A 23,476-nucleotide genomic window follows, 5' to 3' on the forward strand; every position below is an offset into this window, starting at 1 on the left:
TTGATTAATAAAAAAATTAAAGGAGGGTAATGTGATTAATGCAAATCAACATGGGTTTATGGAAAACAGATCCTGTCAAACTAACGATATCTTTTTTTGTTGAGATTACAAGTTTGGTTGATAAAAGGTAATAGTGTTGACATAATACACTTTAGAGTTCAGGAAGGCATTTGCCTTGGTACTGCTTGACATTTTGATTAAAAACCTAACATGGCACACATTAAGTGGATTAGTCACTGGCTAAATGATAGGTCTCAAAATGTAACTGTAAAAGCAGAATTGTCATCAAGCAGGTGTGTTTCTATTAAGGTCCCATAGGGATCGTTTCTTGGCACTATGCTATTTCTACATTTATATCAGTGACCTGGAAGAAAACATAAAACATCACTGATAAGTCTGCAGATGGCAAAAAATTGGGGGTGTGGTAAATAATGAAGAAGACAGGTCACTGATTCAGAGCAATATGGATTGCTTGGTAAACTGAGTGCAAGCAAACAATATCCATTTTAATACAGATAAATGTAAGTGTATGCATCTAGGAACAAAGAATGCAGGCCATACTTACAAGATGGGGGGGGCTCTATCCTGAGAAGCAGTGACTAGGAAAAGATTTAGGGGCGTGAGGGATAATCAACTGAGCATGAGCTCCTTTTGTGACGCTGTGGCCAAAAGAGCTAATACAGTCCTGGGAGGTATAAACAGGGGAATCTTGAGTACACATATAGAGGTTATTTTACCTCAATATATAGCAACCGCTCCTGGAATACTGTTTCCAATTCTGGTGCCCACAACTGAAGAAGGATGTTGATAAATGGAAGAGGGTTCAGAGAAGAGCCACAAGAATGATTAAAGGATTAGAAAGCATGCCTTATACTGATAGACTCAAAAAGCTCAATCTATTTACCTTCTCTTTGTTAAGTTTAAGACTACAATCTATAAGTATCTACCTGGGGAACAAATATTTACTAATGGGTTCTTCAGTCTAGCAGAGAAAGTTATAACATGATCCAATGGCTGGAAGTTGAAGCAAGAAATAGACTGGAAATAAGGCATACATTTTTAAACAGGGTAATTAACAATTGGAACAATTTACCAAAGGTCATGGTGGATTCTCCATCTCTGACATTTTTAAATCAAGATTGGATGTTTTTCTAAAAGAGATGCTCTAGGGATTATTTTGGGGACATTCTATGGCCTGTATTACACAGGAGGCCAGACTAGATGATCACAATAGTCCCTCTGGCTTTGGAATCTATGCATCTATGGTAAGAGTTACTATTTAAGAAGAGTTCCAGATTCAATATGAAATGCATCCACTACATTAGCTCATCAAAAATAACTTTTTTATGGTATCCTCAGTCTTATACAGGCTTTCACAGTACTGAGGTGGACATGCTTAATGTATACACAAATACAGCACTAGATACTTGACTGCAATTATTCCAGAACACGCTACTTTATCTATAGCTGTTGTGGAAAGCTAGTGATTTTAAGAGGGTACGTTAGTTTGTTCTACTTTTTTATTTTTTAATTAACTTTTACTGCAATGCTTATAGATCATTTCTAGCTGATAATAGCTAGGCAGGTGGCAAGCAGAGATTACTGGCACATATCTCCTTATTTATCCCTATCTGCAATTCATGCATACAGCAGCTCTATGATGTGGAAGCAGAGAAAGAACTGACAGGAAGGGGATGCAATGCATGATAGTTCGTTAGCAAGAGTCAGGCTAACTGTAACCCTAATAATTGTTTGTAGATTTGTAGAAGCGAGGAATGTGTGAGGTGAGTGGGAAAGTTGTTGCGACCTTGTGTAGATAATATGGAATGTAGACTAAGAGTCTACATTAGTGAGCAAAACAAGATATCAGAATGACCTATGTATAAACAAAATGCAGCTGTTGCTCATTATTGTCTGTAACAAAAGGTATAAATGCTTGCTGAAATTGTTTTACCTGTTGAGAGACCTGCTTAGCTCTCTCCCTCTATGCAATTGATAGAGAGAAAGAAAATAAAGTATCTGATTTGCTGTACCCAAACAAAAAGTGAGAACTCTGTTTTTCTCCGACAATGAAAAAATAATTGTTTTTCTGTTACTCCATCTTACTTCTCCCCAGCCTGTTTCACTCACTTGTTACATTTTGTTGTAAGCTAAGACTGCAAGTTCTTTTGAGCAGTTATTGTCTTTGACTATGTGTCTGTATAGAGCTTCAACCCAACAGCGCCCTAATCTGGTTTGAGTTTCTAGGCACTACTGTGAAACAAATAATAAAACTGGATAGTGGAAGAATAACAAAATGGAAAAGACAACATCTGGCAACTTTTCCTCTTTAACTTCTTTAAAGCCATATTCAGCAGTTCTTACTCAAGGGATCTCCTAATAAAGTCAGTTTTGCCCAAATAAGTAAGGAGTGCTAAAGTTGGAAACTTAACAAAACATGTTTACTTGTACACATAAAAACAAAGATGGGCTTTACAGATTTTGATCTTCACTCTACTTTTTTATATCCAGTTAGACTTTTTGTTTAAAGCATAATCCAAGAGCCCTGAAAAAACAGAAATATTAGCAAACTTGCAACAGTTCAGGAGATAAGGTTCTGATAGATTCAGAAGTTCTTCAGGAACCTGAATGTACTCCAGTGATAACAGCAGGTTCTAATCATTATGGCCCTAAGTTACAAAAACCTCAAAGCCCAAGGTCATGTACAGTTGTGTACATAATTTGTGTTCACAATCTTCTGATTTGTTAAGTTTTAAATCTACAAGCCCCATAACAAGATAAATAGGTTATATGTACCTGAGATAATGTTTTTCCTGTTTGTCTCATTTCTGTTGGACAGAATACCCTACCACCACTAGGTGGAAGCCTAAATTATCTTTTAAAAGATAACTTCATATTCTTTCTAATGCTGATTATAACAAATGTGTTCACTATAATTTTTTTTGAGAGACCTAATCATGTGTTGGCTGTTACTAAACTGTATTTATGAGAGAAGTAGGGATCATCCACAGATGAATAAATGGGTTCCAGGACATAATTCTGTACTTAAACTACAAATTTTTAAATAATGTGTTAGTAATAGTATGACTACTTTCCCTGGTATAAAAATCCAAGCTGTTGTTACTGAAAGCATTAAATATTTAGACATAAGATCACCCTGGTACAACTACAGGGTAAGCTTTAAAATTCATACATTAACAACAAAAAGAATAATTGGTATAGCAATATGGCAGCAGTGTTAAAAATACTGATGGTATTGCCCATGCCATTTTGAACTTGGAAAATGCAGTAAAGGCCTGTACCAAATGCACATCTCACATCCTCCTTTAAGTCTCGTTTTCTATTAACTCAAGACCACACCATTATTGGAATGGGGGGAGGGAGGAATGGTGCTGTATTTACATGTAACAGAATTAACAAAAGAAGCTAATCAAACATTATATCATATCCACGTGAACAAAGAAAAACACAAAATTACCGACCTCAGTAGTGGGCAGACTAATCTAAAAGAGAATGATGTCACTCTCCAAATGAGAGGTACCAAATGCTTCTTCCCATGACAGATGTGTACCACACACACACACACACACACACACACACACACACACACACTCATCTACTGGGTATACTCACAGGTCATTCCAACTCTCTCTGCAAGAAAAGACTCCACTATATGGTAAGGATTCTTGACTAAGGACCCTAACCCTGCTTGTGATTTTCTAGATTTGGAGGCAGCACCAGTAGAAATTTTAAGGCTATATTACAGTGGAATCCTGTTTTACGAATCTGTCTGGGGAACCTTCATTTTGATTGTTCTATTCCAGGGGTGATCAAACTACGGCCCGGGGGCCACATCCGGCCCTTCAGACATTTTAATCCGGCCCTCAAGTTCCTGCCGGGGAGCGGAGTCGGGGGGATTGCTCTGCGCAGCTCCTGGAAGCAGTGGCACATCCCCCCTCCGGCTCCTCGCCTAAGGGCTGCCAGCGAGCTCTGCACGCTGCCCCCACCCAAACGCCGCCCCTGCAGCTCCCTTTGGCCAGCAAATGGGGCCAATGGGAGCTGCAGGGATGGCGCCTGCGGACAGGGCAGCACGCAGAGCCACCTGGCCGCGCCTCCGCGTAGAAGCCGGAGGGGGGACATTCTGCTGCTTCCGGGAGCTGCTTGAGTTAAGTGCTGCCTGGAGCCTGCACCCTTGACCCCCTCCTGAGCCCCAACCCCTTGCTCCAGCTGTGATCCCCCTCCCACCCTCCAAACCCCTCAGTCCCACCCACCTGCACCCCAACCCCCCACCCCAGCCTGGAGCCCCCTCCTGCACCCTGAACTCCTCATTTCTGGCCCAACCCCAGAGCCCGCACCCCCAACCAGAGCCCTCATCCCCTCCTGCACCCCAACTCCCAATTTCATGAACATTGATGGCCCACAATTTCCATACCCAGATGTGGCCCTCATGCCAAAAAGTTTATCCACCCCTATTCTATCCAAATGATCACTACCCCTCAGTGCTGTTTTATGGAAACTTCCCAAATCAAAGATGCAGAAAAAACAAAATCTCCACCTTGCATAGAGAGTGAATAAGACTCAGCATTTAATGCCAAAGCAGATTAAGCAGATTAAGGGAAGTCACTGCAGCCACGCCACACCACACACATCTAGCCTGACAGTCAGAACAGCATCCTGATTTCCTATCTGCGGTCCTGTCTGACTATCACAAGCTCTCATTCATCAGACACAACTAAAGACACTCAAAAGATTGAGAAAGTCTTTCCTGACTTTGGGAAATATCAAACAAAAGAAACAGTTTCCAATGTGATCCTTACAACCAAATGCCCACTGAACACTTTAAGTTAGGGTTAAGGTTATCAGCAGCAATAGGAATTTACTTTTAATAAATAGTTTTTGATCCACATAATCAAAAGGTCACTAAAAACCAATTCTACTGTATCTGGCAATGTTGCACTATGTCAATGAAATAGCACTCCTGAATCTCATGTCACAATTTTTATTAAAATCTGAAATGACAAATGCCTCCACCCCTGCAGCTCACATTGGCTGCAGTTCCCAGCCAATGGGAGCTGCAGAAGCGATGTTCGGGGATGGGGCAGCATGTGGAGCCCCTGTGGCCACCCCTACGCCTAGAAGCCGAAGGGAGATGACAGAAGCTTTCCGGGAGCCGTGCGGAGCTAGGCAGGCACCCTGCCTGCCCTGCTGCGAGTGGCCAACTGGACTTTTAACAGCCCGGTCAGCAGTGCTGACCGGAGCCGCCAGGGTCCCTTTTCAACCGGGCGTTCCAGTTGAAAATTGGATGCCTGGCAACCCTATGCCTATTAATTTCATTTGGTGAACTCTAGTTCTTGTTATTTACACCTTCTCATAACACACTTCCTCATTTACTTTCTTCACACCAGTCATGATTGTATAGACCTCCATCATATCCCCCCTTTGTTGTCTCTTTTCCAAGCTGAAAAGTCCCAGTCTTATTAATCTCTTCTCATACAAAAGCTGTTCTATACTCCTAATAATTTTTGTTGCCCTTTTCTGTACCTTTTCCAATTCCAATATATATTTTTTGAGATGGGGCAATCACATCTGCACACAGTATTCAAGATGTGGGCACACCATGGATTTATATAGAGGCAATGATATTTTCTGTCTTATTATCTATCCCTTTCCTAATGATTCCCAACAATCTGTTAGCCTTTTTGACTGCCGCTGCACATTGAGTGGATGTTTTCAGAGAACTTTCTACAATGACTCCAAGATCTCTTTCTTGACAGCTAATTTAGACCCCATCATTTTATATGTATAGTTGGAATTATGTTATCCACAGCTCCTGAAATGCCTTGATGTGTTACTAGAGAGTAATACAAGCATCTCCCTTTTTCAATGAGCCAAGCACACTATTATAAAGCACAACTCTTGAATCAATTTCAGTCCACGTAGCAGCTCATAGAAAGGCTGTCAGAATCCCATGCTCCAGGGCCAATAATGGCTAGAAACTGGTACAGAGGCAATTTATTTAGCCTGTTAGGAAGATGGACTCTCTTGTCACTCTTCAGTGATTCTCTGTAGCCCCAAAACAGCCTAAGCCTTCTTAGCTAGAAGACTGGTCCTCATAACATGGTAGCCTTAAGGGTTGGAGGAGGACAATTCAAATGTCTTAGAAGTGAATAAAAAAAGATTCAGCTGAATTTTCCGCTGTAACAACACTAACCCATAATTTGTAACCCAACCAGTTCGGTAACTAATATTAGTTTATTATTATTTGTTTTAAGCAATACATACTCATCAATTATTTAACAATTTAGAGGTTGAGCTAAATTACTTATCAGGTCTGTCAACATTACACTGCTCTATAGCCAAAATGCTTCTGAAATAAACGTAGTCAAACTTTACTAATTCTGGGTCACTGAGAATGAAAATGATGCTTAAAATTGTTGATTGGCTCTAGTTTTCAAGATATGCTACTGGGTCAGTATATACGACCCTTGACTTGGGAATAGCGGAAGATAAGTGAGTTATAAAGGGAAGGGATCTCAATTTAAACCAGAAATGACTAAAATACATCTTTGACTGGATCTATGAATAAATCTATGACTGGGTTTGGACAGGCAAAACAATGAATGATGCAATCTGAAGCTGGTATTGCATCATACATTGTATGAATTGCATCACGTTATTCCTAGAAGTCATGGATGATGCAATCATAATGAAGCTTACATCACGCTGCTGAACAAATTGCCCTATATGAGCTCTAGAAATCATACAGTGTCGTGCTCTCTTATTTGTCAGTGTTTGATTTTGCAAAGGGACACATTTCTGTTTAGCCAAAGTGAGCAGAGATGCCTCGTACTTGTGTGAACAGTGCAGATAACTTCTGCTATGTTTGTGGTGAAGTGACTTTTGCATCACAAAAGCGCAGTATAACCACTATGGTTAAGAAAGCCTATCACCTTTATTTTGGCTGCAAAACTGGAGATCAGGACAAGAGGTGGGCCCCACGCATATGCTGCAACACTTGTGCAACAAATCTTCGCCAGTGGTTGAACAGGAAAAGGAAATCTATGCCTTTTGCAGTGCCAATGATTTGGAGAGGGCCAACAGATCATACCAGCAATTGTTACTTCTGCATGGTGCCTCCAGTTGGGAAAGGTGTGTCAAAGAAGAAAAAGTGGACTGTGCATTATCCAAACATTCCATCAGCTACACACCCAGTACCCCATGGAGAAGGACTGCCGGTTTCTGATGCACCAGAATCATTCTCACTTGAGTCAGACGAGGAAGAGGATGAAACTTCTGGTCCTGAACCATCAATGTCACAGGACCCACATTTTCTCCCATCCTCCTCCTCTGAACCACACCTCATAACACAAGGTGAACTGAATGACCTTGTCAGGGATTTGGAACTACCCAAGAGTAAGGCAGAGCTGTTGGGCTCCAGACTACAGCAGTGGAATCTCCTGGCAGGTGATGTTAGGGTTTCCATGTTCCGTGACCGTCAAAAGGATCTTGTCCCATTCTTCTTCATGGAAGGTGATCTTGTAGCCTGCAACAACATCGATGGTGTGATGGCAGCCCTCAACATTGTTCACGATCCAGATGAGTGGAGACTGTTCATTGATTCATCGAAGACGAGTCTTAAAGCTGTTTTACTGCATAATAGCAATGTTTTGCCATCCATTCCAGTTGGTCATGCAGTCCATATGAAGGAAACCTATGACAACATGAAACAAATTTTGAGATGCATAAACTATGACCAACATCAGTGGCAGCTTGGTGGCGATTTGAAGGTTGTTGCTGTCTTGCTTGGTCTGCAGACTGGATACACAAAGTACTGCTGTTTTCTCTGCGAATGGGATAGTCGTGCAAGAGATTCCCACTACCTCAAGAAAGATTGGCCACTCCGACAGTCATTGGAGCCTGGAAGGAAAAGTGTTCAGCATCCACCACTTGTTGAATCAAGGAAGATTTTGTTACCACCCTTACACATCAAGCTGGGTCTGATGAAGAACTTTGTCAAGGCCATTGACAAAACACAAGCAGCTTTCAAGTACCTCCGTGGAAAATTTCCAAGGTTAACTGAAGCTAAGATAAAGGAAGGTGTCTTTGTTGGTCCTCAGATTCGTGAACTTCTTCGAGATGATGCATTTGACCATGCACTGCGTGGCAAGGAAAAGACGGCATGGAAAGCCTTCCAGTTAGTGGCAATAAATTTTCTCGGAAACAACAAGGCAGACAACTACAGGTTGTTGGTGGAAAACCTCCTCAAGGCATACAAAAGCCTTGGTTGCAACATGTCACTAAAGATACATTTTTTGCACTCTCGTCTAGATTTTTTTCCACCGAACTGCAGAGCAGTGAGCGACGAGCACGGCGAGCGATTTCATCAGGACATTGCAACAATGGAGAAACGCTATCAGGGCAAATGGAGCCCAACACTGCTTGCAGACTATTGCTGGACAGTGACAAGAGATGCTCCATTTAATGAATACAAGAGACAAGCCAAGAAGTGCCGAGTAGACACTGAATAGGACTAAACTATGTACAGAATAGTTTTTTGCCTTTTGTTTCATAATAAATTTTATTTATATAACCCTTTTGCTGATTTTTAAAGTGTTACATAAACAGGACAGGTGAAATATTATCACCTAAAGCCACCATAAACACATGAAAAGACGTAGGTTTACAATTTATGATTAAAACTCTACTATCTACACAATATACATAGACATAAAATGTAAAAACTTAAGTATTTTAGAAACAGTAGCCAATCAGTTGTTTTAATTGTCATATTTGAATTCAGCACATCAAAATACATAATAAATAGCACATTTTATCTCTGAAACAGACGACTGCTCAAAAATTGTAGACCAGTGTAACATTCCCAGGCAATAATCATTCTCAATCTATTTATACCAGCTGCCTCTTGTTAATGAGCACCAATTATTTTAATTAAAATATTAAATATTTAGAAAATAGAAAGCAATGTATATTAATAATTGATATGCGTCATTTGAATCCACCTGAAGAGCTATAGTTCCTGACTAACAAAGCTTGTTTTCTTTAGAAGTATCTCCTTCTAGTATTAATACTTCCCCATGGATTTCGAGATACAAATTATTAATCTGAGCCCACTGCTATAAAAAATAAATAGGCATAACATGACATTATACTACTAATTATTTTTATAAATTTAACATTTATGTACAGACTGTTTCTATTAATCTCATTCTTAGAGGCCTTGTTTCATCCAACAGCATTCAAAAAGCAGTTCATTTTTCTATTTTGTAAGTTCAAACAAGTCAAATTAGATTTCCTGTAAAAATATTTCATTATCCACTTACATCTTTTTAAGAGTTTAGGGATTTATTTTTTAAAAAGCTTCCTACATTCCTGTACTAAGCAAATTAAAGTGACCCTTCTTTGTCTCTTTTTAGTAAAAATTATAGTATAGCTAAGACCCTACCTGAATCATGGGATGTTCTTCAAATAATTGCTGCTGAGTTGCGGACAGGACGTGGAAAATCATAGAAAAGTAATAACGGACCTTTATTAATAGCTGTAATTTGGAAAAGCCACAGTACACCTATTGGTTTAAGAAAAATTTGCTGGAACTATATAAAGACTCATTTATTATGTTATTGAGACAAAGTGGGAATTTTCTAATATTTTGTATGAATACTGTGTGTGCCTCAGTTTCCCCTATGTACTGCATGTTTAACTAGGTGGTGGGAAAAGGTGATTTAATCTTTGCAGAAACCCAGAGGATCAAGTGTGACTTCCACCTAGCTGCATGGGCCCATACAATGTCCCAGACATTTTGTAACCTAGCAATTGATGACCCTGGGACCCACCCTCTGAAAGAAGCCAGCCAGCTGCAACCAGACGAGAACAAAGAATTGAGGTGAGTAGCCAGGTGACCTGTTTTTCCCAGGAATCAGAACAAAGGACAGAGGGTGGCTTTGGGGTGTGGTATAGTGCGGGCTGCTAGAAGCGGGACTCTCGCTTCTGGATTGGGACTCAAGCAAGGTCAGAGAGAGAGAGAGAGATCAGGGTTCTGGACAGACCCAGATTGACTTTGCTGTAACTTCTCCATTCTTTATGCTAACATAATGACTTTATCTAATAAACCCGTCTGCCTTTACAATGCTGTCTAAGAGTCACTCCAGTATAATAAAGTCTTGCTGCATTTCTCTCTGAGTGTGCAAGCGTTCCCCAGATGTCCAATTCGAGCGGACTCACTGAGGGGAGCTCATGAGGGGATGCAGAGGTGCAGAAGGCTGCGAGGTTCGGTCCCAAGAGGCGGTGAAGCCAAGGGGCTTACCCCATAGAGCTAGCTTGTGCAACCCTCAAGGAAGGCTGACACAATGAAGGGAGTTCTCCCAGGGGCTGTTCCAGAGCACGGGACCAGTGAATCCATGACAGTTATGCCAGCTAATTTTTTTTTAAGATAACCAGACAATATATTATATTACAAGGTTCAAAAAAGAACTAGATATATTCATGGAGGATAGGTCCATCAATGGCTATTAGCCAGGATGGGCAGGGATGGTGTCTCTAGCCTCTGTTTGCCAGAAGCTGGGAATGGGCGACAGGGAATGGATCACTTGATGATTACCTGTTCTGTTCATTCCCTCTGGGGCACCTGGCATTGGCCACTGTCAGAAGACAGGATACTGGGCTAGATGGATCTTTGGTCCGACCCAGTATGGCAGTTCTTATGTTCTTATTCATTTTTTAAAAAGTGACTGGTACAATATAAAATTCAGAAGAAAAATTCTTAACAGAACTGCTACAGAAATTCAGTCACTTTAGCCATTTATATTTTACAGGGATTGAATGTTAGTGCAGCACACCCTGCTACAGTGGTCTCCTTCATGTCCGGTCTTTGCTTTGTGAACACTTCTCTGTATCGAGATGTTGCACACTCAGCATCCACAGAACTAGGTAAGATCAATAGGGATCGCTTTACTGTCCCTGCTAACTCTGGAAAATGCTGTAGAATTGCAGATGAATCCCAAAACTCTCCAAACTCATTTAATGTACTAATGAGCAAAAAAGTGTGTGTTGCAAAACTCAAAACGTATGCAAATTGTGGACTGTGCAAAGTAAGCTGATTTAAAACAAAACTGTGGTGGAAGCCTAATATTGCAGAATCTGCAATTTCTGCAATATCGCAAATATTGCTAAATACAGCAATATTACAGTAACTCAAAGGTTATTCTGTGTTCATTTGTCTATTAAGACATTATATCTCAAACTTGATCCCATTTCTCTCATTTTTCTTTAAAATTAGTCTTGAAATCTGCCTTTAATCTTTTGCTTATCTTTTTATATTCTGCAAATATATTTAAGATGGCAGCATCCTTGCCTGTGAACTAGATCATAGGTTCAAGTTCCACATTGAGATTTGGGTTCATATCTAAGGATATCTGTCCAGAAACTAAAATCCTAAAGTACTAAGATACAAAAGATGGTCACAAAATACAGAAATATAGAGAACTTAAATGACGTGGATTGATTTCCTTGACATAAACACCTGATGCGCTCACTTTTCTGAATGTGCTGTTTTATGTATATAATAAAGTGAGAACAATAAAATTGTTTGGAACAGTGGTAAGTTTTGGTCAAAAAATGCCAGGGCTATTTTAACGATTAGTAATTATCCAGGAGGAAGGTTGGATAACAAGAAGTCACAACACAACGACAGACCCAATTATCAGCAGCCCAGTATACATACTCAATAAGGCATGATACACACAGTGGGCATGATCCTCCTATGAATGAAATCAGTGTTGAAACTCCCATTGACTTCAGTGGTGCAAGCCCAAGCCTTCTCTTGGAGCTAACAAGAGTTTCAACCACAAAGTCAAATAGTTCCAGATTAAGGATTTTTTTTAAACCCAGGAAAATTCATTAAAAAACAAAGAAACAAACAAAAAAATGCTGAGAAAATTAAGGTTGTATAATTAGATACTCAAAGTCAGGAAATGACAAAGCTAACGTCACATTTGCAACAGCTCAGCTCTCATGTGTTTACATTAAGATACAATATTTAATTATAAGATCATACATTCTCTCTCTCCACTAACACAATATATCGAACCACATTGCAATATGCATCTTGTATGGTGTGCAGTGAGCAAGGAAAAAGCCTGTCCAGGAATTAAAATTGTATTTGTACAACAGTAAGCTGTACATCTAACAAGAAAATCAGGAATAAAAATACTTCACATGTGCAACATGCCAAGTTAATGTTGCTATAAGAAACTTAACTGTTACATTATTTTAATTGTGAAACCTCAAAGTTGCTTTGACACACTATTTATCATTTTATAGAATCACAGGCCTGGAAAGGACCTCAAGAGGTCATCTAGTCCACTCCCCTGCATTCACGGAAGGACTAAGTATTATCTAGACCATCCCTGACAGGTGTTTGTCTAACTTGCTCTTAAAAAACTGCAATGATGGAGATTCCACAACCTACCTGGACAATTTATTCCAGCGTTTAACCACCCTGATAGTAAGAAGTTTTTCCCAATGACCAACCTAAACCGCCGTTGCTGCAATTTAAGCCTATTGCTTCTTGTCCTATACTCAGAGGTTAAAGAGAACATTTTCCCCCTCCTTCTTCTAACAACCTTTTATGTACTTGAAAACTGATGATATGTCCCCCCTCAGTCTTCTCTTTTCCAAACTAAACAAATCCAATTTTTTTAAATCTTCCCTCAAAGGTCATGTTTTCTAGACCTTTAATCATTTTTGTTGCTCTTCTCTGGACTTTCTCTAATTTGTACACATCCTTCCTGTAATGTGGCGCCCAGAACTGGACACAAGACTCCAGCTGAGGTCTAATCAGTGTGGAGTAGAGCAGAAGAATTACTTCTCGTGTCTTGCTTATAACACTCCTTCTAATACATCCCAGAATGATGTTAGCTTTTTTTGCAACAACATTACACTGTTGACTCACATTTATCTTGTGATGCACTATGACCTCCAGATCCCTTTCTGCAGTACTCCACCCTAAGCAGTCCTTCCCATTCTGTATGTGTGCAACTATTTGTTCCTTTCTAAGTAGAGTACTTTGCATTTTGTCCTTATTGACTTTTGTCCTGTTTTCTTCTAACCGTTTCTCCAGTTTTCCAGATAATTTTGATTTTTAATCCTATCCTCCAAAGCACTTGCAACCCCTCCCAGCTGGGTATCACCCACAAACTTTATAAGTGTACTCTCTCTGCCATTATCTAAATCATTGATGAAGATATTGACTAGAATTGGGCCCAGAACTGATCCCTGTGGGACCACACTCGATATGCCTTTCCAGCTTGACTGTAAGCCACTGATAACTACTCTGGGGATGGCTTTCCAACCAGTTATGCACCCACCTTATAGTAGCTCCATCTAGGTTGTATTTCCCAAGTTTGCTTATGAGAAGGTCATGCAAGACAGTATCAAAAGCCTTACTAGAGCCAAGATAATTTTTTTGCATCTTAGAGTCAAGATATACTACATCTCCCTCTCTTCTCCCATCCACAAGGCGTGTCACCCTGTCAAAGAAAGCTATTAGTTTAGTTTGACATAATTTGTTCTTGACAAATCCATGCTGACTGTTACTTATTCACATTATATTTTAGGTGTTTGCAAATTGATTGTTTAATTATTTGCTCCATTATCTTTCTGGATACTACTGAAGCTAAGCTGACTGGTCTAATTTCCCAGGTTGTCCTTGTTTCTCTTTTTACAGATTGGCACTATATTTGCCCTTTTTCAGTCCTATGGAATCTCTCCTGTCTTCCGTGACTTTTTGAAGATACTCGCTAATGGCCCAGATACCTCTTCAGTCAACTCCTTGAGCATTCTATTTGTATTTTATCAGGCCCTGGTGACCTGAAGACATCTAACTTGTTTAAGTAATTTTTTACTTATTCTTTCCCTATTTTAGCCTCTGATCCTAACTCATTTTCACTGGCATTCACTATATTAGATGTTCACTTGCTACTAACCTTTCTGGTGAAAAATGAACCAAAAAAGTAATTTAATACATCTGGCATTTACACATTTTCTGTTATTGTCCCCCCTCCCCTCCCCCCTCATGGGTAATTGGCCTATCCTATCCTTGGTCTTCCTCTGGCTTCTAATGTATTTGTAGAACGTTTTCTTGTTACCCTTATGCGTCTAGCTAGTTTAAACTCATTTTGTGCCTTGGCTTTTCTAATTTTGTCCCTATATATTTATTTGTTTATATTAATCCTTTGTAATTTGACCTAGTTTCCACTTTTTGTAGGACTCTTTATTGAGTTTCTGATAACTGAAAGTGGGTGGTCTCTTGCCATACTTCCAATCTTTCCTTCGCAATGGGCTAATTTGCTCTTTTGCTCTTAATAATGTCTCTTTAAAAAACTGCCAACTTTCTTGAACTGTTTTTCTCCTTAGATTTGCTTCTCATGGGATCTTACCTACCAACTCCCTGAGTTTGATAAAGTCTGCCTTCTTGAACTCCATTATCTTTATTGTGCTGTTTTCCTTCCGATCTTTCCTTAGAATCATGAACTCCATCATTTCATGATCACTGTCATTGAAGCTGCCTTCCACTTTCAAATTCTCAACCAGTTCCTCCCTATTTGTTAAAAATCAGATCTAGAACAGCCTCTCCCCTAGTAGCTTTCTCCAGTTTCTGAAATAAAAAACTTGTCTCAAATACATTCCAAGAACTTGTTAGATAATCCGTGCCCTGCTGTACTATTTTCCCCAGATCTCTGGGTCGTTGAAGTCCACCATGACCACCAAGTCCTGTGCTTTGGATGATTTTGTTAGTTGTTTTTAAAATGGCTCTAGATGTTTTTTTGAAGAAAGAAAAAAATCTGGGTGCACGCAGAATTTCTGGAAGCACAGCTGTGTTTCTTGTAATAAGCAATATGCTAGTACCGCTAATGCATACTTCTTTAAGTGTGCCATATACATGCACTTCATAGATGCACTATTGCAGGATGTTCAAGAACTAATCTAGAGCCTCCATGAAGTTAGTATTGAATGGGCTATTCCCTCCAGCCAAGGGACAGACTGACGACCTATAACCCACTGGAATAAAAGGAGCTAAACACTAGCCTGAGAACCTGTTTCCCAGCAAGGGAAGAGAATGTTGAAGAAATGCTTTGGGACTTGTTCCCCAATTATCTATTTCATGTTTCCAAGGCTCTGGGAGTCTTAACGCATTCTGAGGTGCAACAAGTCCCTTAGCCCTGTGAAATGAATGTGAGATTTTTAGTAATCACACCTTCAGACTGACATAATTTTGGGGGGAAATAAGAAGACTGAGATATAGGTAAAAGGATCCACATGAACAGCTTGGCAAAGCCTGAATCTACCTTGGCATCTTTTCAAACTGCCATCTTGAAGTGTGCACTATGCCATTTTCAAACAGACACTATTAAATCTAAACCAATTTCCCACTCCCAACCCCATGGCTTGCAAAACCATTAGTGCTCATTAAAGATCATCCTAAGTTTCAGGTTTTGAAATTCAGGTTTTTTGCTGGAAAAAACATGTATTTTTACCACTTTCTCACAACTCCAATGGGACTAAAAGGGATTTTGTTTAAAAAAAAAAAAAAAAAAAAAAAATCCAAGTCACTTTTGGAGAAGAACCAAGCATGGAAAATTTAAACCCCAAAATTGTAAGCTACAGGCAGCTATGAGAGGAAACTGTTTTACAGCTTTAATTATAGAATTCACTACCAAATAAAACCCATAGTAGCGTGGGCTGTTTGAGAGGTATGACCGAGATTTTCAGTTTTCAAGCTCTATCAGTTGGTGACGGGAAATGAAAATTGGAAAATTATTTACTTTTTTATTCTGAAAAGGATACCTTGCAGGATTCTCACACCCGAGCTGTGACTCTTTAGTGAAAAGCTGATAGAACTGTTCTTACTCTCAAGGTTTTTTGACCTTTAAGGTTAGCGGTAATGAGATAAAGAATGCAAGTCAGGCCCCCTGCTAGCCATTCCACACCTCTACTGCTGACTCTAAAACTGTTGCCTACTAATTATTCAGTTCTTATACTGAGCAGGACATGAAGGTAAGAGAAAGAAAAAAACATTCAAGATGATCAATGTGAGATTACAAATAAAAAAAAGTGCACCTCAGACAAAAAATGAGAAACAAGGTATAAGAGAAAGCTGTCTTTAAAAAAAAAGTTAAAAGTTAACCTCCAGACTTTTAGAGGAACCGGGGCAGGTGAACGAGAATCCTGAAAGAGGATCTTTTCAGAGAAGGAGAATTATAAATTAAATATTTTTCCCTGTCTAATGAGAGCATCTGTGCAGGACTCTCACTTCAGGAAAGAAAGATTGAAAAATGTCCAAAGAGAGAGAAATTAAAACAAGTGGCAATAACAAAGTTAGTGACAAAAGCATTAACTGAGATATTCTTTTATTATATACAGCATTAAACAGTATAAAGAGCAGCAAGTGACCGCTTACAAATCAAATAGTTGGACATAATTATTTCTTTCAGCAGACTTGAATGTTATCAGAAAGAAAAAACAACACAAATGAGACAAATGAAAATTTGGGATATGTTGACATAAAACAAAAACTTCTGCAGGTGGAAGAGTTTGGCCTTCTCCACCTTGGAACTGCGTTCTAGAACACAGAATCCAAAACAGGATTTCCTCCTGGAGGATGAGCCTATGCAATAATGCTTTCTGAATGTATGGAGAGAAAAACATGTAGCTGCTTTACGCATGTCTGATGGAAACATCCATGAAGGTAGGTTATGGTCAGTGTTCACCTGAATTGTGCGAACATTGACATAACTTTCCAGTTTCAGGTCAGCCAGGTCCTAGCAATGTGAAATGCAATCAGATATTCATTCAGGTATAGTCCTGTAGTAACAGCCATGCCCAGTGAACTGGTGACAAAAGAAACAAGAAGTTAAGTGGACTTTCTAAATGTGTCAGTCTATTCCAAGACCCTTTTACACCAAACTCATGAGGAAGGGCCTCTGGCATGAAAAGAGCGTTGGCAAGAGGACAGACTCACTACTGTGGAAACTCCAACACCACCTTGGAGAGGACTCAATTAGCCATTTGGAGTTGTAGCTCCTTTTTGTAGATGGCTTCTGAAATGTCAGGACCACCAAATCACCTGTTCAGAGATACCATACCCGAAGATCTCTAACCTAAAAGGAACAAGATGTCAGAGAGATGGCTCCCAGGTTGATAGAGAAGTACTTGTTCTGAATGACTATGAGGCCAGATTCTGAACCTGATCGGACCAATATGGGACTACTGAGATCATTAAACCTTTGTGTCTCATAAGCTTTAACAGGTCCTTTGCTACCAGAGGTAGGCTGTTGAAAAGAAAGTACAGCAGCATCCTTCCCCAGCTGGTGGAGAAAATATCCTTAGCTAACATGGTCTTTTCTTGATGCCATGAGCAGAAGACCAGTAGCGTTTTTTTCTAGTGAAAGGTAAAAAGATAGGTGTCCCCCTCCGGATGAAGGCCTAATCCACCACTCCTTCCTCTCCTACCACTAGTGAGAATATATCACTGATTGACTCAGACTGAGATAGTGTTTTGATTTTGTAAACCCTTCCTCCAAATATACTCAGGAGCAATACAAATGGTCTTCCCTCTAGCCATGGCTGATTCCACAAAACTCTCATAAGGAGGGCGAGAGCAGTAGCCGATGTGATGCTGAGAGATCAGGTACCAGCTCATGCCAAGGTCACCATCTCTCAATTGAACACTGACAAATCCATAACTGGAATCAGTCGGGCTCACCTGTGTATTAGTATTGTTATAACAGATATCAGAATTATAAGAATGTATTAGGTTTTATTGAATGCTTGTGAGTTGCTGCATGCATTCTCACTTATAACATGTATCCCATATTATACGATAATATTTGAGCGTTTGTATTGTAAGCCTTGGTAACTGTGTAAATCACTAGACAGGAGAGGGACATTGCTTATGTGGGCAATAGTTCGGAGATATTGCTTATGTGGGCTAGTGTGAAATGCTGGTCTCCAACAGAAGATGTTATGTCCTGCCCAACAGGGAAGACCCATCAACTCCAAACAAACTATTATGGAACATTAAAGAGGACAAAAGACTTTGCTGATTGCTCTCTGCCATCCCTATAAAGATGAGTCATGCAAGTGAATTCCTCCCACCAGGTGAGTTTGCAGCTCAGAGCACAAGTGCGGGTGGGGGTGGGGAGCGGGAATAAAAACCTGTAACAAGAAGGAACTGTTTCTCATTGCTGCTTGGACCCTGGAGGCAAGGTTCCTAGGCATAAACCAGGGATCCCCTGCAGTTTGGCCTAGATTAGCCCTAAAGGACATACAGAGCTTGCTTATTAGAGAATCTACTATTACCTTTTGAAATTTAAGATTGTACCTTATTTCTGTATGTATGTTTACCTGCTTTAACCTTGTAAATAACTGTTTCCTTTTCCTATTTAATAAATCTTTAGATAGTTTAAGATTGGCTACAAGCGTTGTCTTTGGTGGGAGCTCTAAGGTGCAATTGACCTGAGGTAAGTGACTGGTCCTTTTGGACTACAAGTAACCTGAATTTTGCTGTGACTCTTGATGTAAGGTACCATGTAGCACAAAGGTAGGCTTATCTGGGTGGCAAGAGTGATGGAGTACCCAAGGGGACTGTCTGTGACTCTGTGTTAAGGCTCTTATAGTACCTGGGAGTTTATACTTGATAATTGGTTGGTGAAATCTAAGTATAGAACTCATGACCAATTTGGGGGGTTGGTGCTGGTTCTTAACACTCTGCCCTGAGGTTGGTACTCTAGCTCTTGAGTCACTCCAGACAGTTTGATAGCTGGGATCATCCTCACAAAGAAAATATTGTTTTCCTTGGTTATCTTCCAGGCTTGGACAGTTGCATGAGGGGTCTGCTACACCTTCTTCAGTTGCTGGTCCAAAATAGGATGCAAAAGCATCCTGCCCTATGTACCTCAACTGGGGACTTTGCAAATTTTTGGACCAGTTTCAATTAAAATGCATTTGTTTAGTCAGCTAGAACAACTGGAGAAAGTTGGGCTCCTTTCCTGTACAGACGTTGGTGTGTTCCTCTACTGCTGAGTTTATCTGGCATAGAATTAGTCCTCTTGCTCATCTGAGTCCAAAGAGCAGCTTTTATCACCCTGATACTCAGTCTTCCCTCATTTACACAGCTGTTTAAGTGATGGAGGGGTTCTAGAGCATGTTATCTGCTTTGTGAAATCCTCAGCATAAGAGGTGCTGCATCATCATTGTCAAGACTTCCTATCCTGGGAAAAGCAGACTCCTGGGTGCATGAGCATCAGCCTTAGCACAAAAAGCACTCCAACGCATCAAGAGATCCTACCTCTGCCAATGCAGGGTCAGAGGAATGCCTCAAAGGTACAATGGGTTTTGTGGCAGACCTGCACAAGACTAAGAATAATTGTGACAGACCACTACACATACCAATATCAGGAAACTCTGCCCCACTGAGCTTATGAATGCATAAGGATACCCGGAGACCTACATACTCAAGCTGCCAGGAGTCAGGGGCTTTGAGAAACTGTTAGACCTCACTCAGTGCTTTGTGCCTTGGCCTTTTCTACAGAGGCTCAGCTTCACACAATGAACCAGAGCTCCATACCACCAACTTCAAGCACTAAAGCCCCCAGTGTGTCCAGATGCCAATACTGGCCAAAGCCCTCAGCTAAAGATGGCATGTGGCACTTTGGTGGAGAAGTTACCCCACTGGGCTTGCTGGGAGATCCATGTCTTCACCAATATGCATAGCACTGGCACAGAAAGGTTATGGGTAGCTCAGGTTTTAGTTTTCAGGGTTTACCCTTCAAAGAGCTCCAGGCTTGTGCAGGGCTTACAAGGCCTGCAAATATGCTACACATTTCTTCAGTGCTCAGGGTAACATCTGCAGACACAGGCGGTACTGCTGCATGTTGCATTTAGCTCAGAGATAGCCACACAATGAGTGCGGCCATTACTCTGAAACATTTAAAGGGATGCTGCTGAGTACTCTTCTTTCCTCTTTAGATGTCAGACCTACAAAGGGAAACGAAAAATGACACCAGTATGTTCAGCGAAGCACTGGACCAACAGAGAGAAACAAACACCTAGATGAGCACCACCCTAAAAAAAATATTTGGCAGAGGAACAGCACAGTAAATGACTATACTGAACAGCCTTAAGACCACCTAATAAAGCTTGTGCTTCATAACTTCAGGCACTGGTGCACTGAATCATAGAATAGAATCATAGAGTATCAGGGTTGGAAGGGACCTCAGGAGGTCATCTAGTCCAACCCCCTGCTCAAAGCAAGACCAATCCCCAACTAAATCATCCCAGCCAGGGCTTTGTCAAGCCTGACCTTAAAAACCTCTAAGGAAGGGGATTCCACCACCTCCCTAGGTAACCCACTGAGAACAAAGATGGTGTCAGAATTGGTGCCATGGCACTGGCTAACAGAAGCACAGAGAAGATAGTGCCACTAGTTTTTGGTGCACTAACAAGCCAAGGCCGAAACTGAACTGTCAAGAAAAAACAGGTGCCAAAGCACTAAGAAACACTGACAATGTATTGCCACACTAGAGTTCCAAAATGCCCAAGGCACAGACCTCAAATATTTATAGCAGTCTCAGATCTAGCTAATTGGAAGGGTTACGGATACAAGAGAACACCCGACAAGGCATTGTTAGGATCTGGGAGACAGCTGGAGAAGTGGCCAGTGAGAAAGTCTCCTATGAGATCAACCATGGTAAAGGGGAAACTGAATGGAACATTGGAGGGGTGGGAGGAGAGGGACATGACAGTTAGTAGTGGTTCTGTTACTACTGCCTCCCAACCCAGCCAAAAACCTTAAGAGCTATAAGAGTTCTACCAGACTGGTGCCATGCAATGAGAATCCTGCACAGAGGGAAGCCTATTATTATGGGTATCCCTTAATCTTGTGCTGAGGTTGTTGGAGGTTAGTATACAAGAATAAATAGGTTACACTTATCTAGCTTTATTTAAAAATCTGCAGCTCTCAGGGTATTTTGCAGAGGTGTGTCAACATCACAGCTTCCATACTATACAAGGAAGGCCTGAGGCAGAGAGAAACTAAGCCCTACATTTTCTACAATGAAGTCATTGGGAGCTGCATAGAATCACAGAATATTAGGGTTGGAAGAGGCCGCAGGAGACCATGTAGTCCAGCCCCCTGCTCAAAGCACCCTGCAGGTGCTCAGCACCTACTTTTGAAAATATTGGGCCTAGAGACTGGCCCAGGCCAGGTCACACCACACAGTAAGTCGGAGCAGAGCCCAGATCTCCTGATTCCCAGTCCCCTGCGCTAGCCCCAGGCTGTGAGCTGATAGATACAGCTGAGGTAGGGCCCTAAGGCAACACCAAGATGAGGGAGGAACTAGATGGCCCGCAGCCGCCCCCCGCCCAGCAGACGGGGGAGGCTGGTCCTAGGGCACTTGCCTCCCATTCCCGCAGGAAGCGCTGGGCATCAGCAGGCCCAACCGACCGGTGCCTCCGGAACTCCTCCTTCACGTACGCATCGCCCAGCGCCTTCAGCTCCACGGGCAGCGCCCGGTGCAGCAGCAGGATCCGCCGGTACAGAGCCCGCACACGGGACACGTGCAGGGCTACAGGGCCCGGCATGGCTGGGGCTACAGCGGGCTGCGCTGCCTGCCGCCTGGGGGTGTAGGCCAGGCTGCGCTCTGCAGCAGGGCGGGCCGGTCAGTGCAGCGGGCGGGCTGGGGAGGCGGGGCGGTGCTAGGGCAGTCGCAGGCCCCGGAGAACCTCCCCGGGTGGGCAGCGGAGCGCGGAGAGAATCGCTCCTATGCCGGAGGTTTGAGGCGGTGGCACCGGAGGCGGGACACGGCGCATTGGGCTCCTCCCCAGCAGGGCCGCCCCGCCTGCCCCCCAGCGAGCAGGAGCCGCCAGGCCGGGGGCGGATCAGCGAGCGACTCCCCGCAAGCCGGCCTGACCTAGCTCAGGGGCTCTCTCGCCCCCACCCGCCACCCCGGCGGCAGCCGAGTAGCAGCCGGGACGCCCCCTGGGGGAGGAGGGGCACCGGAGCCCCGGGAGACCCCGATCCAGCGCACTCAGGCGCCCCCATGCCCAAGCATGGAGGCTCCCTGGCTGGGGCTGCAACCACTTCCTCTCCCTGGGGTGACCTGGGCCTCTGGAGCCACATAAATATGAATCCGCCAGCCATGGGTTGCGGGTATAATAGGCCAAGGCTCTTCCTCCCCTGCCCCTGTACCCCTGGTTGGGGGACTTTTTGTTTTATTATTCCCCATGCAGGGAGATGGACCCAGGAAGAACATAACATAAGAATGACCATACTGGGTCAGACCAAAGGTCCATCTAGCCCAGTCTCCTGTCTTCCGACAGTGGCCAGTGCCAGGTGCCGCAGAGGGAATGAACAGAACAGGGAATCATTAAGTGATCCGTCCACTGTCACTCATTCCCAGCTTCTGGCAAACAGAGGCTAGGGACACCATCCCTGGCCATCCTGGCTAATAGCCATTGATGCACCTATCCTCCATGAATTTATCTAGTTCTTTTTTTAACCCTGTTATAGTTTTGGCCTTCACAACATCCTCTGGCACAGTTCCACAGACTGACTGTGCATTGTGTAAAAAAATACTTTTATTAGTTTTAAACCTGCTGCCTATTAATTTCATTTGGTGACCTCTAGTTCTTGTGTTATGAGAGGGAGTAAATAACACTTCCTTATTTACTTTCTCCACATCACTCATGATTTTATAGACCTGCATCATATACCCCCCTTGGGGATTGGTCCTGCTTTGAGCAGGGGGTTGGACTAAATGACCTCCTGAGGTCCCTTCCAACCCGATATTCTAAAACTGTATGATTTTCCAAGCTGAAAAGTCCCAATCTTATTAATCTCTCCTCATACAGACGCCATTCCACACCCCTAATCATTTTTGTTGTCCTTTTCTGAACCTTTTCCAATTCCAATATATCTTTTTTGAGATGAGGTGACCACATCTGCATGCAGTATTCACGATGTGGGCGTATCATGGATTTATATAAAGGCAATGTGATATTTTCTGTCTCATCATCTGTCCCTTTCTTAATGATTCCCAACATTCTGTTTGCCTTTTTGACTGCCACTGCACATTGAGTGGATGTTTTCAGAGAACTGTTCCACAATGACTCCAAGATCTCTTTCTTGAGTGGTAACAGCTAATTTAGACCCCATTATTTTATACGTATCATTGGGATTATTCTTTCCAATATGCATTACTTTGCATTTATCAACATTGAATTTCATCTGCCATTTTATTGCCCAGTGACCCAGTTTTGTGAGAGCCTTTTGTAGCTCTTCTTAGTCTGGTTGGGACTTAACTATCTTTAGTAATTTTGTATCATCTGCAAATTTTGCCACCTCACTGTTTTCCCCTTTTTCCAGATCATTTATGAATATGTTGAATAGGACTGGTCCCAG

At 41.9% G+C, this 23,476-nt stretch overlaps 1 protein-coding gene across 1 annotated transcript in view; it reads right to left on the minus strand.

Annotated features, from left to right (window-relative positions):
* The window catches only part of SDHAF3 (succinate dehydrogenase complex assembly factor 3), an 86,520-nt gene extending 64,647 nt beyond the window's left edge, over nucleotides 1–21,873 (minus strand). The window contains exon 1 of the mRNA XM_054020382.1: nucleotides 21,475–21,873. Within this exon, the coding sequence (XP_053876357.1) occupies nucleotides 21,475–21,657 (183 nt within the window). The 5' untranslated portion in view covers nucleotides 21,658–21,873. The remainder of the gene's footprint in view (nucleotides 1–21,474) is intronic.
* Between the last annotated feature and the right edge of the window lie 1,603 nt (nucleotides 21,874–23,476).

The sequence above is a fragment of the Malaclemys terrapin genome, chromosome 2, assembly GCF_027887155.1.
Source record: "Malaclemys terrapin pileata isolate rMalTer1 chromosome 2, rMalTer1.hap1, whole genome shotgun sequence".
Classification (NCBI taxonomy): Eukaryota; Metazoa; Chordata; order Testudines; family Emydidae; genus Malaclemys; species Malaclemys terrapin.